Genomic DNA, 18,823 nt, shown 5'->3' with positions numbered 1-18,823 from the left:
TTGATACTTTTACTCAAGTAAAACATGTGAGTAGCCTACTTTTTTCCACCACTGGAGTCTGGAGGAGGTGAGCAGCAGAGGGAGGGAGAGAGAGAGGCGTCAGCTGTACTCAACTATAGAGTCTCTGTAGCAGTAGCACCTGCGTCCTGCTGGCCGCAATTCTACTGAGGAATAATATATAAATAAGAGTATATTGAGGAATATATATTTTAATCTACGGTCTGTCTTTGACCATGGGCGATCCATACACACATGCGGTGTTCTTCGAGTGTCGCAGTCTGGACGCACAACAGAAGAGGAAAGTAGAAAAACACTTCCAAGTTCGCCGCAAGTCAGGCGGAGGGGACTGCGGACAGCTGAAGACCGTCACTGATGGACTTTATGCCATTGAGTTCAGAGATAAAACAGGTGAGTTTACCGAGTTAAATGGAAAATATTAGGATTAAATGCAACAACACGACGTATTAAACACACATTCAGTTGTTCTACTTGTCTGGGTCATTGGATGTTGTTGTGTAATAATTAAGGGAAAGTGAAAGTAAATCTGTGTACGTTTCTGTTTCCTACAAAATATAGTGGATATACTTTCAGATAATGTAAACGTTGTTTCACTTTCACATTTGAAGATGAGTTAAAGTCAGTTTGTTTCTCTTTCTCTATTTGAGAGCCCTAAACTCTTTTCACTGCAAAGATAAATCGGTTTATACTTGTGTTGTGTGCATACATGTACTGCTTATAGACTCTAGTACATTTTCAATGTATGAGCGTCATGGGGTTCAACTCCAAGGCTACCCGGGAATGTCACCAGTAAAGCCCGCAAGGCTCCGAACATGCACAAATGCAAAATATAAAAGGTGCTTACCCTCTTGCCCCAAGTGTTCATTAGGCCCGCGGTCTTTGCACAATGTATTAGTCCATATTATTCAATAAAGTGTTTTAATCCCGTCTGTGGCCGAACGCCAGTTTTTCTCCCTCGTTTACTTCCTGTTTACATTGGGTGTAATTCCTGCTTTCACCGGGTGCGCCACTGCGCCCCCTGCCTACCACCGCCCAACTGATTTTTAGACCAATTTTAGACTAGTGCTCAGTGGGATAGATTGAAAATGTCAACATCGATGAAATACATCTACACAAGTCTTAATCTAAACCAGTGGTTCTAAAAGTGGGTTCCGGCGACCCACAGGGGTGCCCAACAATATTAGTTTTTGAGCGGTGGTCACAACGCTCCTATACGTGGCCGTGTGTGTGGGTCTGTCTGTCTGTCTGTTTGTCTGTCTGTCTGTCTGTCTGTCTGTCTCCGTGTCCGTAGCCTGCACTCCTGCAGTAACCTTTTCTGACCACACATGTTAAGGGAGGGGCGCTGTTGCACACACACACACACACACACACACACACACACACACACACACACACACACACACACACACACACACCACCGCTCAGTTCACACGAGTGTGATTTTATTTTATTTATACCATCACAAAATAGCCGATCTTCAAGCTCGCTTTTAGATTGTCTATTGTATTTTTTAAATATTTTGAAAAATCTAAAAGTTTTAACACAAATCTCTTCTGGGTGTCCCCGGCACACAATATTTTGATGGGGGTTCTCTGCCTAATACATCTGTCTTTAGCTAATACCTCTCCCCTCATATCTTCTCAGATCAAGAGAGGGTTCTGAAAAAGTCTAAACACGTAGTGGACCTACCTGACGGGCCTCTGGCATTCACTGTCCAAAGCAGCCCCGGTCCCTCCACGTTGTCACCCTCCACATCCACTCCCTCAAGCCCCAGTCCTTCCACCCCGTCACCCTCCCCATCCACTGCCTCCAGCCCGAGACTGTTTGCTACTTCAGTAGAGGTGAGGCATTCAATGGTACAACCTTGAACCTTGAGTGGTTCACGATACTTGTGTTCACCGGGAGCAGGCTGGTTCTGGAGAGCCACGTGTCCAGTTGACTTCACAAACACTGAAAAGTCTTATCCTCTATTTGTAAAATAATAATAATAATAACCATGTGTTTTCTTTACCACAGAGTCCCCACCTCTCTCATGAAGTACACCTTGATGAGTACCTTGTCCGGTACCTCAAGGACTGCCCCAGGCCCTGGAAGAAGCTAGAGGATGAACTTTCCTCTTTAGGGTGTTGTGCCCAGCTCCACATAGAAGCAGAAGCAGGTAGTGTTTTGGTCAGGAGTTCGTCCCAAACCAGCCTGGGCGTGGAGGAGGTCAAACACTGGAGGGCTGAGGTGGAGAGAGTCTTTGACCAGGTTAAGGAACATTACACCTGCCACTTTGAGGTGGACCCACACAAAGTCAAGCTTCTCCTTCAGTGTCAGCCGACAGATGACTTTAGGGTGTACAGCCAGGCTGGAGATTCTGGTGTGGTGGCCGTTGTTGTCGGGGAGTGTTCCGAGGTTCAAGCCAGGCTGAGGAGCCTTGAGGACTCGCAGGTCAAACGTCAAGGCTCAGTGGTCAGTCAGAAATGGAGCTCCACCCGCCGACTGGGTGTAGCCAAACTCAGACTCCTCTGGGACGAAATAGAAAGTGACTTGAAAGGGTTTGTTCCTGGCGTGACGGTCAAGCCGGGAGCTGAGGGACAGTTAGTTTTGGAAGGCTCTGTGGGGGAGGTTCGAAAAGCTGGAGAGTGGATCTCCAAGAAGGAGGACCTGGTGGTGGAGAAGGTGGTGGCTGAGGTGAGCCCTCATCTCTTGAGCCTCCTCAGAAAAGCATATGGGGGTCCTGGGGAGCTTAGAGACTTGTTAGGGGCTGGTGGTGAGGTGGAAATTGAGTTGGGTGACACAGAGCTACGACTCTATACCCTCTCTTCTGGTAAACTGGATGACATAGAGAGGGCATTGCGAAGCGAGTTCAAGGAGGTAAAGGTTGAAGTTCCAAACCACTCTGCTGTGCCTCCTGAGCTTAGGGCAAAGCTTGAGTACAGGCTCAACGAGTTGAACCAAGGAAGATGCAGGGTTGCTCAAAGGTTTGGTGCAAGCAGTATTGTTCACCTCCTAGGTCACGCCAAAGAGGTTGACGAACTGAATGAAGTGATTGCACAGTTCATTCTGGACCTGTCCAATATTGAAGGAAGAGTTGTTCTCCCTTTCACAGGAATAGCCACCTGCTTACCTAAATTGCTGCAGCTGAATGGCTTTGACCATTCAGGTGTGACAATCCACCCTTTATCCTCATCCTCCAGCCCCAGCGTAGTGCTGACAGGTCCATCCAGTCAAGTAACCCAGGTTAGGAATAGGCTGGGTCCACTTCTGGACTCCCTGGCTCGAGAGACGGTTAGCATTGACCTGCCGGGGGCACTGCGTTACTTCCAAAGCCCCCCAGGGATAGAGACACTGCAAAAGGTTGGTTGCTCTCACCGTTGCCTTATACAGCTTCAGGAGGACATGGTATCAGGTGCAGGGCCGAGTCAAGGAGTCACAAGTTACCAACTTGCAAGTTACCAACTTGGGGGGCTGCAGATACTGGTCTGCCAGGGCGACATCACCAAAGTGCATGCTGATGCCCTGGTTAACGCTGCCAATGAGGACCTGGAGCATGGTGGGGGTGTCGCTGCAGCACTCAGCCGTGCAGGAGGTCCGGAAGTCCAAAAAGAAAGCAGAAATATTGTCAAGCAGAAAGGTAAAATTTCAACTGGTGATGCGGTGGTGACCACAGGAGGAAACCTGAATTGCAAGGTCCTCCTTCATGCTGTCGGGCCTATAGCAGGAAGAGTAAACGGTATGGAGAAGGTCCTATTGGAAAAAACAGTCACGACGGCTCTGAATTTAGCAGTAACCATGGAGCTTCAGTCCATAGCTTTACCCTGTATCAGCTCCAAAATATTTGGGGTCTCTGTTAAAGTGTGTGCAGAGGCCATTGTGACTGCTGTGCGGGACTTTGCTAGTCAGACGCATTCCCTGAATAAAGTCACCCTGATTGATAGCAGAGGGGAAGTAGCCAGGGTCTTGCGCGATGCCTGTGACAGGCTTCTCCGCCCGATGGATATGGGACAGAGTGCTCATGGGTTCCAGAGGGATCTCGCTGATGCTACTGGCCCAAACGAAACAAGCGGGACCACAGCAGGCGGCGATGTCAGCTGTGTCCAGGTGGAGATCATTCAGGGAATCATCGAAACACAGCAGGTGAGAGTCAAGCCACAAAGGTAAACTCAATGTGCTTCACAGAAAAATGTATAGAAAGAACATGAAACACATTGCTGTTTTGCAAAATAAAACTTGTTTATTACAAGTTTGGCCAGTGCAGCCACAACTGTGTACCACAAAGCATGCTCACTACTCTAATATTGCTCAACTATTTTTTTCTAGGTGGATGCTATGGTCTCACCTATGGTCAGCCATGATCCTGTCTCCACCCGTGTGGGGATGACGTTGTCCCGTGTTGTCGGACCTCAGCTGACTGCTCAGTTCCACAGAGAGGCTGGGGGAGCGACGCTTCCTGGTGACATGGTTTTGGTGGAAGGGTTGCCAGGGCTTCCCTGCAAGGGGGTGTACTTCCTCAACCTATGTCCATGGGACAACAACCCAAACGGAACAGCAGTTCAGGTCAGACTGTGGGATTTGTGTGCGAGCTTGCGTTTGGATGGCTGGGATAAGAACATAATGTGCATTAGGGGTCATCAATATGTCCGTACATAGACATGTGTCCATGGCAAAGCCTTGGCCTTGTGGCAAATGTTTTATTTTCTGTTTGACACATCATTATAATGTTCTTATTTTGATCAGAATACCCAAATACTGAATGTCAAGTCTCCAAATTGTCTAGTTCAGATTATGTATGACACTGATTTACTAGGACACTATGGCACATTATTAGTCCACTACGTTTGAGTGGTTCTCAAATGTTTTATTTTCAAGGACCCAAGGTCTAACTCTGAGTGTACAAATGGAACCAAATGGACCCGTACACACTCATACAGCTGGCTCTTTATGTGTTTCTGGTAATATTGTTGTCCGCTCATTTTCATGTACAGTACATGGCAAAAATGTAATTTTAACAAAAATGTCCACCACAAGCCAGCCCAGCAATGACCCCTGGTGTGCATACATGTATTTGTCTGTCTGGAAGTCTTTTCAATATTTCGATAAACAAACTTTGACCCAATCAATCTCCTTTCTGAACTAACCTGAATGAACCAGGCTCTGAGGCAGGGCACCCGCAGCATTCTGGCATCCTGTGAGAGCAAAGGCTTTGGCTCCGTGGCTTTGCCTGTGTTGGGAACAGGGGCTCTGCTGCGTTTCCCTCATCACATGGCTGCCAGGGTCGTCTTGGAGGAAATCCGCGATCATGAACAGAACCGGGCCAGTAGAACAGCATGTCTGGCCCGCATTGTAATACACCCCAATGACAAAGACTCTGCCAAGGTGAGCAAAGACTAATATTAATGTAATAGTAATGTAATGTTACTTGAGATTTAGTTATTTTATTACCGGGTAGTTTAAAAAAAGTTGGGGTTTTAACGGTAGGAGTTTGGCTAATAGTTGGGTTTTGGTTAACAGTAGCTGTTTGGTTAGTGGTAGGGGTTCAGTTTGCTAGTTTATCTGAATGTTATGGGAAAGAGGTTCCTTAGGCAAAGTAATATGCTCAGATGATCGATACATGCGTAACAGCATAAAATGTAATGTTACATGCATAAAAGCACATAGAAACCTCTTCTTAAATCATTGCAGTTCATTCCAGCAAAAATTACAGAAACGAGCACTGAAGTATCTACTGTAGTCACAGTAATTAAACTAACATTTAACACACTTCATAAGATAATGTAAATGTTATCTCAGAAAGTCCAAAGTGCAACAGTAAAGCTCTCTGGTTGCATTTAAAAGGCCCTTGAATACAACACTATCTAATATTCTGGATGTTAAAAACAGTCAATGTTTGGTATGCAGGTAAATCGGGAAGAGGGAGTCTTGAATAAATGGCATTCTACTTTATATTGAGGTTGTCTCTGCTTGTTATTGGCAAATAAACTCTTGATTGTAGGACTATTCATTTTAATGTATTTGATTTAACCTTTATGTAAGTTACAGTAGGCCACTTCTTTTTTTTTCTTTTTCTTTTTTACAAGGATGGCCTGTCAACTTTCTCAACAATAGAATCAGGTGGGGTATTGCTGGTACCATAGAAGTATAACATCCTTGCGTCTGTTTCATTTGAATTGACTTCAGGCTCTGCAGGCTGCTCAGGGGGCTCTGCATCTCAGAGGCTTCACCAACGATGCTCAACCAGATCAGGGTGGGTCTAGCGACAAGCTTACGGCTCATTTATATTTGTTTGTATTACCATTCATAAAAGACATTAACTCATTGGCCGCCATTTTAACATTGACTGTTTGGCTCCCCTGCCATTTTGTTTAATGAAAAAATTGATATATTTTTTTTATATTGACATTTTTCCTAAATTCTGTATTCTGTATTTTGTGTCATACAGGACCTGAATTGAAACAGGACCACCTCTAGTCTCACCAAAAAATAAAACAAATAAATAAAAAGCTTTTTTTTCTATAGTTGCAGCCATCTCAAAATAGCCATTTTTGACCAAAATCCAGCTATAATTGAAACAACTGGAAATATTGACCTTTTTGTGATCGATCGCTTTTCAAGTGGATAACTCACTTGATATTTGTCTTTATGGCTTCAGGCATTATCAGATAAGTGTACTAATGTAATTATGTAATAGGATTTCTTTTTTTTTTTTTTTTCTGTTTAGAAAAATGCAGAGAAACATATTTTTATTGGCTATGTCTGACCATACACTCAGCAATTTCACATATATACTACTGTATATTGCAGTATTTATGTGAGCATTTATGTGAGCCCCCACTTGGGGGCGCTTTCTCTCTGTCTCTATGTGTCTGTTTTCGGTCTCGGATGGGTTTTGATCTGTACAGGTGCACACACACAAATAGACATCAAAGGGGGCATGAGTCTTTTTTCTAACATGTCCTAGAATGTGAAAATAGCAGATCTACAAGCTCTACAAGCTCAACACATCGCTCTGTGACACATTGAGAGCTTGTAGAGCTTGTAGATCTGCTATTTTCACATTCTAGGACATGTTAGAAAAATGTCTCCCCCTGCCCCTAAAAAAATCCTCTGCACTGCCCTGCTAAACAGCTCCTCTGCGTCTTTGCTCGTTAGTAATCAACACTAGTTGATCTCTTGCTTTTTTGGAGGAGCGTGGTGGGGGAGCGTGGGAGTTTTGGTGGTGGTCCACGACCACCACCCTTGAGAAGTGTTGGCTGGAGACCAGGCAGGGTAGTGAGAGGACGGACCCCCTTTCAGGGACCACTTCACTTGTCTCTGAATCAACTGGATCGCGTCGTGTGAACTTTATGTAATCGGGCAGTTTTATTGATTGATTTTGTAAGAGTTGATTATCGTGTTCCCACTGCTCTGCTGAGCGAAGCGTTGAGCCCGCGGACCCCCCAGGGACCCCCTTTTGCAAAGGACCGCCTGTTGACAATGGCCTGCTTGGCTGCTTGTGGACCATTACAAAACAATATATTATAGCCTGGATATATGGATTATACAGTAACCTGTGGATACTAATCAACCATCATCATTCTCAGGTATGTTTTAGAAGCATTTATATGGCGAATTGGCGATAATTTTTTTGTGTCTTGAGAGAGAGAGAGAGAGAGAGACAGATCTCTGAATCAGAGACTCTGATAGCACTATTTCTTTATGGGACTGTGTGCTGATTAGGACAGGGGGACCACTGAAACAGACAGTGGTCGTGGACCACCAGCCAGCTAAGAGATGTGCACACACACACACACACACACACACACACACACACACACAGCTGTTTTTTTCTTCTCTTTTTTTTCGGCTGCCAGCCTTTTGAGCTCAAATGCGTCTTTTGCCAATTAACTGTGGTTGGGGAGATTTATACATTTGTATTGCAATTTGTACATTATTACAGTCTTTTTTTCAAACACACTTACTTTGATGTGTGATATTTTAGGTTCCCTTTAAGATAAAAGGCTCAGAATTTGTCAGGAGCAGGGGGAGAATGTAATTAAACATTACATTATATAAAAGCTAATTCTCGGGACTATCGGGCCTGGCGGGGAGCGACATTGGGATTTTCTCGGGACTATCGGGGGAGGCGGGGAATGAGTTAAAAGGTAGGCGCCTCCTTCGACTCTGTGGCGTACTGTATCTCGGGCGCCATTTTAGGTAAGGCAAGCCTCTGCGTGCGTCACAGAAGGGGACGTTCGGTAGGCCAATCGGAGGCAGGTGGGGTATTTTCGTAACCCAGGGTGCGTCCGGATATACTAGGCCCTCTGGTTGTTTGTTTATTCGAAAGCACCCTAGATTCTGAAAAAGACTGTGATTGACCAGTTGTCACTTTGAGTGGCAGCGTGCCTTCCTGGGATGGCGGCCGTGATACAGGTCACTCCAATGAACTGCAGCAGCGAATGAGGTATCTAGATTTTATATCTATGCGTGTTACCCTTTCAACAAGTGTTGCTTGACAAAAAACAGAGGTATTACAGCTGAGACGAAAAAAGGCAAATTAGCTCATTTGAAGTCAATATTCAAGAGCTGTAAAATCATGTAATCCGTTGGAAATAACACATTTTTGACCTGGCGAAAGAGTTTTGTGACTTTAAGTACAGTATACTGTAAATTAGTCTTTACACTGCCTGAGCTTGATTTGATCAAATGTTTGCTTTATACATTTCCATTGCAATTTATATTGGTTTTTTTTTAATATATTTTAGTTCACATTTTATACTAATTATAGTTTATCTTCATCCTGCATGCCATAGCTACAATGACATAATTACCCTCCAGGGAACAATAAAGTTCATCTTATATCTGATGTTAAATGTAAAAGGAATAATCCATTATTCCTCTCTCTTTTAGCTACCTTTTATCGTCATGTCTCCTCGACCCAACATGAGGTCACATGCATGCTGGGCACGGTCAAACTTCAGCTGGTCTCTGGTGACATCATTCATGAGACCTCTGATGTCATCGTCAATACAACTGACTTCAAATACCCACCGCAATCAGGTACTAATACACCCCCCCCCCCCCATCCTCAAAGAGGTTTGGTGTAGAGGAAAAAAGAGAACAGTACAGTACTGAGTCAAGTTTACTAAGTATTAACTGTTTAATAATGGTTAAATGTCTGAAGCCATCTATGAAAAAGTTTAATCTGCAACACAATTTTAGATACAATATAATAGTGGAGGGGTCCCTGCTTCATCTCTTTTATATTGTGCAACAGGTACAGTCATTCCAACCAAGAAACACGTTTGGTCAAAATAGGCTATCCAGCCATGCTCAATCAGCATGCTTTCCACAGAAATGGAGATAACTTTTTTTTTGTTGGGAATATTTCAAATTCGAAATATAAAACATATATATTTGGAGACTGGTTATCATAGTGGAGGAATTCTGTATTAGTCAGTAATAGTTGAGCCTAGCCAAGTCTGAGACACTTTTTTCTCAAGTGTTGGTTAATCCAGTACATGAAATCATGGGAGGGAGAAGAATTTAGCTGCTTGCTTCACAAGGAATACGTTGTACCCAAAACAATAAATACCTGGCCGGTGCCATGTCTATATTATTGATAAGGTTAGAACATATCATAAGGCTTAAAGGTCAATCAACATAACAACATATTATAAGGTGTAAATCTACCACTTCTCATCAGTCTCAATGAAAAGCCTGCGTTGGTTTGGTTCAGTCAATGATCTGTCTGTTGGTCAAGGCCTGATTCAAGAAATATCAGGTCATGTACCGTATATTTCTAGCTGTATCTTATAGAAAAAATCTGGTTCTTTCCACAGGTGTAGCCAAAGCCATTGTGACTGCTGCAGGGCCCAGTGTCCTAGCTGAACTGACTCAAGGTGCGTCTGAACATTGGACTTGCAGCAACAATGCAGGGGAGATGGTTATTCGTAGTTGTAGACAATTGCTATATTGATGATTGATTAGTTATTATATAATACATGTTTGTGCTTTCTCTGACATCCACAGACAAAATATTACCCTTTAAAACCGCGAAAGCATCTGTGTCATTTTCGATTTTAGCTATACCTGTATATTGTCTCTGTTGGGTGGAAACTGTTAATTTGTAGGATTAAAAAACACACAAAGTTAAAATATGGAGATAGAAGGTTTTTGCCCAACAGCAATGATACATAGCAACATATGTTTTTAAGAAAACTGTTATGATGTATTATACATTTGTAGAATCAGCCTCAGGTTTTAATGGTTTTACATGTACATTGTTGTGTCAGTGGGGGTTCCAGCTGACCTGATGTGCTCTACTGGACCTGGTCTGCTGGGGTGTAAAAGCATCATTCATGCCAGCTTCAAGTGTGATTCTCAGAGGATCAACAAGATCTGTGGGAACATCCTGAAGACGTGTGAGAGCAAAGGCTATCGCTCAGTGTCCTTCCCTGCCATCAATACTGGTATGTGTGCGTGGGTATGCGATTGTGTACAGTATATAGAGTAAGATCCGGAGAATAAAATGAAAATGTCTTAAAGATTCCTCAAAGAATATAAATAAATAAATGAAACGTTTACATTTTAATTATTATCATTACAAACTAATGAAAGAACCCTTGTTGTAAAAAAACAACAACCTTAGAGTCTAAAATATATATATAACCTATGTGCTTTTTTAGACTATTTTTGACATGTCTATTTAAGGAGACACATTTGGAGATGGACTCATGTTTAATTACAATTCTCATTGTCAAGTCAACTCTAAAGAGAGCCACCAGAGGGCAACATAACATTAGAAAACACAATTTAGTCAGTTTAAAGCCATTTTAGTTTTACTTTACATACATAAAATAGCCATAATAGCAGGTGTGCAATAATAGCCTCGTCTGTGTTCTGTATTTATGTGTCTTTTCATCTTACACTCCCCAGGTGTAGCAAATATGGACTTTTCCACTGCTTGCAAAGCCATGCTGGATGGCATGGCTTCGGCTGTGAGGAACTTGAACCCAAATGTTCTGTCTCTCATCCGCATCGTCATACTACAGCAGCCTGTCTTCCAGGCCTTTAGGTCAGAACATTATATTTTTCCCATAACAAAACAAATGGAAGGAGAGAACACTTGGGGCCCTATTATGATCCATTATGATCTTATGCCTTATGCCTTAACTTCTTTACCTTTTTTTCACTATTCTGAAAAACATTTTTAAATACTTCAAATGCTGATCTACATCTGCATGTTGTGAACTTGCAGATCAGCTATTTGAAATATTTTAAAAACAAAAACTAAATAGTAAAAAAAGGCAAAGAAGTTAAGGCATAAGACCTGGATCATAATAGGGCCCATGGAGTCTAGGGGTGAAAAACATGAGTTGGGTACCTGGTGTATACCCAGCAGATACTATTTCATGTTACTGTATGCGGTGGTTTGAACAAGTTCTGCTAAGCATTGTTTTTACTATGCTTGGCATTCATTTAGTTTAGTGAAGCTTGGCCTACATCTTTACACAAATCATAGCAATAACTCCTGCTACCTCAGTTAACAGTCTCATACTTTTATCCGTAATACACATTTACATAATATACACTACAGTATAACTCCCAACAACCAGCTTTTCTGTGTGTTCTTCTAGATCAGAACTGGAAAATCGCTTTGGACAAATCGCCCCGAGCCTCAGCCTGAAAGGTGTGTTAACAGAGCCAGATAATAAGGACCATACTGGCATTATCAATAAATTTCATTATCTATTCATTAACTATATCATGATATATAATTGTCATTACTTTTAGATTGCATGTTTGTTGACATTTTCCAGAAAGTCATTTACCAATTCATCTGATAGCTGGGTTGATATTGTGTGTGGCATTATAAACCTAAACCTTGGATCTTTTTCAACAAATTTAGGTCATAAATCAATGTATTCCCCAGGGGATATTTGTCTTTTCAAATAAACATGTGCTTTAAAATGGATTCAATGGACCAAAAATAACCACACAGTGACATTTAGTGGGTTTAGATCAATTGGCTAAACAATCCAGACCACCAGTAAGGTCACATGTTTCTCTCTCTCTCTTTCTTAATCAATCTTTTATTCACTTGTAGAAAAGGCAGTTAATTACTGTAAAAACCTGCGTGGATCAGCCACAAACAACCAAGGCCCTCCTTCAACTCCTCCTGGCCCAGTGGGCCCCTGGAGACCGCAGCGGGCCACGCTGTGTGTGATGGGCCCTCAGTCCGGCAACCTGGGGACCTCCGTGCAGCGAGACCTGACGGGCGCCCTGCTGCAGCAGCTCATGGAGCGAGAGGTGAAGGCCGGCGAATTCTCCCAGCTCGACGACATGGAGCTGGAGGCCGTTCGCGCCAAAGCCGGAAACCTCGGGGTGAGCCTGGAACTGAGACGAGCACAAACGAGGGGGGAAACGGCGAACAGCGGCGGAGTCGTTGATGGAGGGGGCGCCGCGGGCAGGACCGGTGCTGGATCTCGCTCATGGAGCGAGAGCGTCTACGTGCTGAGAGGCCTGAAAGAGGATGTGCTGAGCGTCAACGAGCTGGTGGACAAAGCTCTGAGGAGAGCCCTGCAGGGAGAGCTCCGGGAGAAGGAAGAGGCCATGGTAGCCTTCAAAGTACAGTGGTCGATGCAGGGAAGTGACGGCGTCTGGCAGGATCTCAGCCTCCAGGCTAACTACCAACTGGAACAAACCTACCAGGAGAATAAAGACCTTTTCATCGATGTAAAGGGACCACACGGGACCACGGTGAAAGTAAACCTAAGGAATCAGGAAGCCACCGACATGCTTACGGGCTTAACCTACAAAGTGAAAAGAACTGAGACTTCAGGTACTGTATGGTGCTGTTTTTGTTTGGTTCATCTATTGCTTGAAGACTTATAGACTGATTGATCTGTGGGTTTAAGCCCCTTGCTCCTAGAGTCCATTTTATTTGAACACCCCCAAAAAACACTTCTCTATGACCTCCTGCACACCAAATTGTCTTTTTACCAGTTTGATTCCTGTGGTTTGTGTGTACTGTATGTGCTTTTTTTGGTTAAAAACTAATTGACCAAGAAAATAAATCAGTTGTACAAATGACTAAAGGGGTTAGTCTGTTGTTTAATATTAACATATAACATAATGATGAAGTTGGGACCAACGGCGCTAAGTGTGACATTATCATCTTTAACTGCAGAGTTACCGACATACTGGCAAACTATGGCCGCGGGAGAGACCTTTAAGAGGGTGGAGCTGCTGCCTAGCTCACAAGAGTACCAAGATATAGCACAGGGGTTCCTGAAGACTGTAGCTAATTACAACATTCATAAAGTAAGTGTCTCACACACACACACACACACACACACACTGAAAACGGTTGAAAATAATTAAATACATTTACTTACAGGTAATGCTAAGTTGGTGAAACTGGGAATAAGAACATGCTGTAACACACTCATGTGCTCTTTAAATCGAATACACTCATGCCAGGTGTGACCACCTCAATAAACCATGCCCCAATCCTACTTTTGCTGCAATACCACAGTAAAAACAGGGCAAAACAATGGAGTGGGTGACTCTCTCTCTCTCTCTTACACACTCACACTGAAGAAGACAGTTTAAAATAAATTGTAAACTGTCATAACCAAACCGCAGACCAGATGGAGAGAGGTAAGGTAAGACAAGTAAAGGGAAGTTCTGTACATCTGTGGTGTCTGTTTTGCAGATTGAGCGCGTGCAGAACTTCTTCCTGTGGCAGGCCTATGCGTTGTGCAGGCAGCGAATCCTGTCCAAGAACGGAGACAACGATGTTGGAGAGAGAATGCTGTACCACGGAACATCGGCCGACTCATGCGACTGTATTGAAAGAAACAAATTTGACAGGGCCTATGCAGGAGAGCATGGTAAATAATGCTGTTTCCACAATCTTTAGATATACTGTATACTGTAATACATGTGTTTTATTATCAGAGCTCATTATGTTTGATTTTAAAAACATAATGCAACAGTATGTATGCGTTTGTTATTAGATGTCATTATGTTTGATTTTCTTTTGATTGTCAAACATCTCTCTCTCTCTCTCCCTCCCCCACCTTCTATCTCTCATTCTCTCCATTCTTTTTCTCTTTCTGTCTCTCCCTTTCTTCTCTCTCATGCAATTGCTTTTCTGTAATTCTCTCATAGGTGCAATGCATGGAAAGGGCGTTTACTTTGCAGTGAACGCCATCTACTCGGCCAATCGTTTTTCTCCGCCCGACAGCTCCGGTCTGCGGCGGCTGTACGTGGCCCGCATCCTGACTGGCTGCTACACCGTCGGGAAGCCAACGATGAAGGCCCCGCCCCCCCGCTCGCCCTCTGACCCCTCCGACTGCTATGACAGCCTGGTAGACAAGCTACAGAACCCCTCCATGTTTGTCATCTTCCATGATGACCAGGCCTACCCAGAATATCGCATCACCTTCAAGTAGACCTTTTCACACAAAATAATCATATTTGAACCGGGGACTGGGAATTGTAGGGGTCGAGGCATTACATTTTGTACGACTCGGCTCTAGAGATAAATATTGTGAAAATCTCACAATGCCTTTTGCCTCACGTTTGCGAGGCTTATTATTTGACAACTTGACCCCCCCCCCCCCAATCATGTGGGGGTCCCGACCCACAGGTTGAGAACTACTGAAGTAGACGATTAACCCAGATTAATCAGAAGTAGACCAACACAGGTCTTCACTATTAACAAATTACAATCGATGGACTCTCAAGTCTCGATTCACTTTTGGTCATTTCAGTGGCTCAGAATTGTCCTAAAGCATGACCTGCGTACTGTATATCGATCCTCAATCTGTGTTAATGTGCTGCTCTTGAGCCCAGAAATTATAATCTACATGATCTATCATATTATCATGTATAGATTACAGCCTGGACATCTGTCTTGTGTTGTGTTGGCATCTTACTTCTGCTGCTGTTTTGATACAGTACATGAATTTCCCTCTGGGGATCATTAAAGGTGTATCTTTACTTATATTATCAGTTAAAGGCCACGGCTGATGAACACATGCCAGAGGCAAAGACTTGGTTTATCGCATAACCATTGCTTTATTTACATTTAAAGTTAATACATTTATATTACTGCCAATGAGGAACTGGCCTACCTACAGTACGGCAAACACAATGGTATGTCCCACTAAACAGTCGAAGGTCTCTTGTTTTCCGCTCTGTGTTTTGGTTTTGGTTCTACCAAACCATCTGCAGCAACAGAGTTTGTCAGCAGAGTTCCATCCATGTCTCACATGGTGAGTTCTTTTGACAGTGGCTTACGCTGACGTTTTAGCTCGATCTGATTGGACGGTGGCCGTATTATCCCAAGGGAAGGTATGGCAGCTGCCCACTCAATGCAACTTTATCACCTTCTTTTATCACCCATCATCAGCCATGACAAATAAATGCTTGGTATGTGATCAAAATTAATACAATAGTATTTGTATTGCTATATAACTGACTTTCTGAACAATAAAACTCTTGCCTTAATGAATATTGAGTTTATATTGTTATGAAATGTATATTATGTTGCCAGCAATATTCTGTTATTTTAATTTAACTGTTAACAAAAAGCTCACAACGCATCATATTGTGAAGTGCTGTGAGCAAAGTGATTAGTTGTAGAAGGAAAAGGGGATGGGATCTCGCACACTTCTGGGGGACCTGGGGTCAGCGAAGTATTTTGTGGCTGTCAGATGGACCAAAACTATTACTTTATAGGAAATTGGAAAAATAACCTGTTCTAATTTCTAATGGATTCAATGCAATGATATTATTTAGTCACAAACTCGTTAATACATTTCATTGGTTCAATGTCTATAAAACAAACAGCCACCACTTCCATAGTTTTTCGGAGATGGCAGATCTACAAGCAATGTGACGCTTTGTGAGCTTCTACTTTTGTGGAAAATACCTTTGCAGGATAGGGCATTGTACATTTACAAGAATAAAGCTAAAATATGTACATACTGTACAAGGTTTCTGCCCGAGAGCAACAATATAGTGTTTAAGTATGGGTTCATTGTACAGTATCATACCAGGATCCTGCAGACCATGATGTGCAGGCCTTCCCTTGCCATGAGGCCCATAGGGCAGGAGCCTATCTCCTGTTTCTGTAGCATGAGGCAGCTTGATGTACAAGTACACCCCTGAACATGATATACAAGTACACCCCCTGGACATGACACTAGTATGACACAGGGACTTACCCCCAATCCAACCCTTGATGCTGAGTGCCAAGCAGAGAATCTTGGGTATGATGCGGCCGGGAATCAAACCCCAACCTCCTAAGCTGTGTACACACTACAGATATATAGTTGAACGTTTTGCTTGGTAATTCAATGTAATCTCAATGGAAACCAGCTTTAAAGATGCAGGACACACAAAGAACGAAGCTTTGAAAGCTTTAAAGCTGGTTTCCATTGAGATAACATTGAATTACCAAGCTAAACGTTCAACTATATATCTGTAGTGTGTACACAGCTTTAGGGCGGACACTCTAACCACAAGGCCACTGAGCTGGTATGTTGTGCAGGGCTTTTCTCAAACCACCCCAGACCCTCTCCCTAGTCCCTACCCACCCCTTTCTCTGCACGGACACGTGCAGGGTCCACCCACTGGCACTTTCAACTTGGTGTCAAAACAAAAGCCTAGTCAATAAACCACATTGTAAATGTCTTTATTTAGATGGCATCTTCAGACAGATGCTACAGGTTTAATCTTTACCTGCTATCCTAGTTTCTTTGAAGCACTAAATGCGTTTCTTTTCTTTGTACTCTATGTGACGTAAATATGAGGGCAAAGCAACCGATTTAGCGCTTCAAAGAAAGGAGGATAGGCCTACCAGGTAAAGTTTCAACCTATAGCTGTCTAAACATGTTATCTGATCACATTAATAACATAACAAAACATAATATGAACAAGTATTCAAAAATAAATACAGGTAGATTTCTTGTCAAAGAACACTATCTTAAATGCTTACAGTGCGATGTAACATTTGCAGTGGGCAGGGGCGTCACAAGGGGGGGAAAAGTGGGACTGGGGCCCAAGGTGGTGGGGCCTTCATTATTTTATACTTTAGCTATTGAAAAATAGTGCCGCACTGCAAGCTTGTAGATCTGTGTGCAAATCTTTGAATATATATATATATTTTTAAGCGAACATCTGTAACTCAAACTTTGCTTCTGGGGGGACCCTGGAACTAAATATTTTGAGATGGGGTCCGTGGCCAAATACATATCATTTTGGGGGTCCTTCACATGAAAGAGTTTGAGCACCACTGACATAGAAACATAGGCCTAGGTTTTTTTCAAAAAACCTTAGAAGGATTTGAAATATTTAAAGACTTGCACACATTTTCACGATTTTTCAAAAATAGCAGATCTACATGCTCGCAGCGCGGCACTCGGGGCTTATATATCTGCTATTTTTCAATAGTTAAAGTACCCAGGGCCCAGAATTTGGTGCGACACCCCTGGCAGTGGGGACTAAGACACTCTCTCACTGGGTCTGGAACATGTCTGATTTACACCCAATAGGGTGTAAGCCATGTGTAACTCCTCCTGTCCTCACTGACCCATGTGTCAAAACACCTCTACATAATCTAGCTGCCTGCCAGGTTTGGGAATTTCAGATTCTGGCCACAATGACCCCCCAAACCACATCAGATCCTGTTTCCCTCCCCCCAGCCCCCCCGGTCATGCCAAAACGAAAGATAATACATCTGATGATCTGACCATAGGGCTGGATGAATTTTTAGAGAAGGAAGAAGTTACAAAACAAACACAGAATCTTCTTTTGAGAAAAGTGTGGACAAGATGTGAGGTTGTTTAATCAACTCAAATGTTTGTGATATTACTTATGTAGGCCTATGCATAACTGTATATTTATTTCTCTGTAAACACTGATCTAAACTATACGTCTGATCACAAACGTAGGTGCTAAAATGTAGATAAAGATGTTGCTTTAGGGGCACAATAGTTTGTTTCAGTTTTTTGATTGATTGCATATTTTATTAGACAGAAATACAAAACAGCAAGAGTCAAACCTTGCAGTGTTGTTACCATTGGGGCCCTACAGTATGTATTCAATTAATTCATCTATGTTTGTACACAAATTAATGATGACTGATGCATTCTATTTATGCACAACAGGCTGTCAGTGCTTGTTAAAAAGTACCTTTGACCTAGATTGGATTACCTGACCTTTGACCCTTGGAAACAGAATAAATGTTATTTTATCTGTTGGATATTTCACCCACGTATGTGATATATTACTATGTAGGCTTATAGAAATCATGTCACTGCTTGGATGTTATTCAACAATGTTATCCTGTTTTATTATTAGCATTACAGTCAATCTCTGTAAAGAATGTAGGCTGAATCTACACCAAGGGCTCCCGGGCCGTGTGGACCATAGGTATCTTCAATCCGATACTGAAACATGGTATGAAACTTCACGACAGTTCTTGTTTGTGCCAGAGACAAGGATGTTTGACCCGAAGCTTGACGCTTTATTTATACTCTATACTTTCACCACTTAAACCCTATACCTGGTTACTAGTGACTTTTCTGTTTGAGCTCTATGTTAAATACCTTCGCAATCGACGTGTTGTGCACTTGTACTGGTAGATCCGCTATTTTACGCTAACATTTCCCCCCAGAATACAGATACTGGGGTTTAAGTGGCTAATGAAGGGTGCTTCGTACAGAGTGGGGAGGGTCCATGTGACTGCTGGACACGAGGACCCATGACTGTTTTGAAAACTGAAACCTGTGACCCAGTGGCTATAAATAACTAGTTGTTTTCATAC

The 18,823-nt window shown here is 42.8% G+C and overlaps 1 protein-coding gene across 1 annotated transcript; it reads left to right on the top strand.

Annotated features, from left to right (window-relative positions):
* Window positions 1-45: 45 nt before the first annotated feature.
* On the top strand, window positions 46-15,494 carry LOC308298518 (protein mono-ADP-ribosyltransferase PARP14-like). Its single transcript, XM_080742142.1, has 15 exons — window positions 46-408; window positions 1,663-1,859; window positions 2,035-4,140; window positions 4,324-4,560; window positions 5,155-5,379; window positions 6,181-6,247; window positions 8,890-9,039; window positions 9,822-9,881; window positions 10,275-10,451; window positions 10,918-11,056; window positions 11,619-11,671; window positions 12,089-12,823; window positions 13,172-13,305; window positions 13,700-13,877; window positions 14,158-15,494. Exons 1-15 carry the CDS (start codon window positions 234-236, stop codon window positions 14,439-14,441), a joined length of 4,917 nt encoding a protein of 1,638 aa, XP_080598268.1. The 5' UTR covers window positions 46-233; the 3' UTR covers window positions 14,442-15,494.
* The last annotated feature ends 3,329 nt before the right edge of the window (window positions 15,495-18,823 follow it).

The sequence above is a fragment of the Nannobrachium achirus genome, assembly GCF_963921795.1.
Source record: "Nannobrachium achirus genome assembly, chromosome: 14".
NCBI classification, from domain to species: domain Eukaryota; kingdom Metazoa; phylum Chordata; class Actinopteri; order Myctophiformes; family Myctophidae; genus Nannobrachium; species Nannobrachium achirus.
This window is presented reverse-complemented; position numbering and strand designations above follow the sequence as displayed.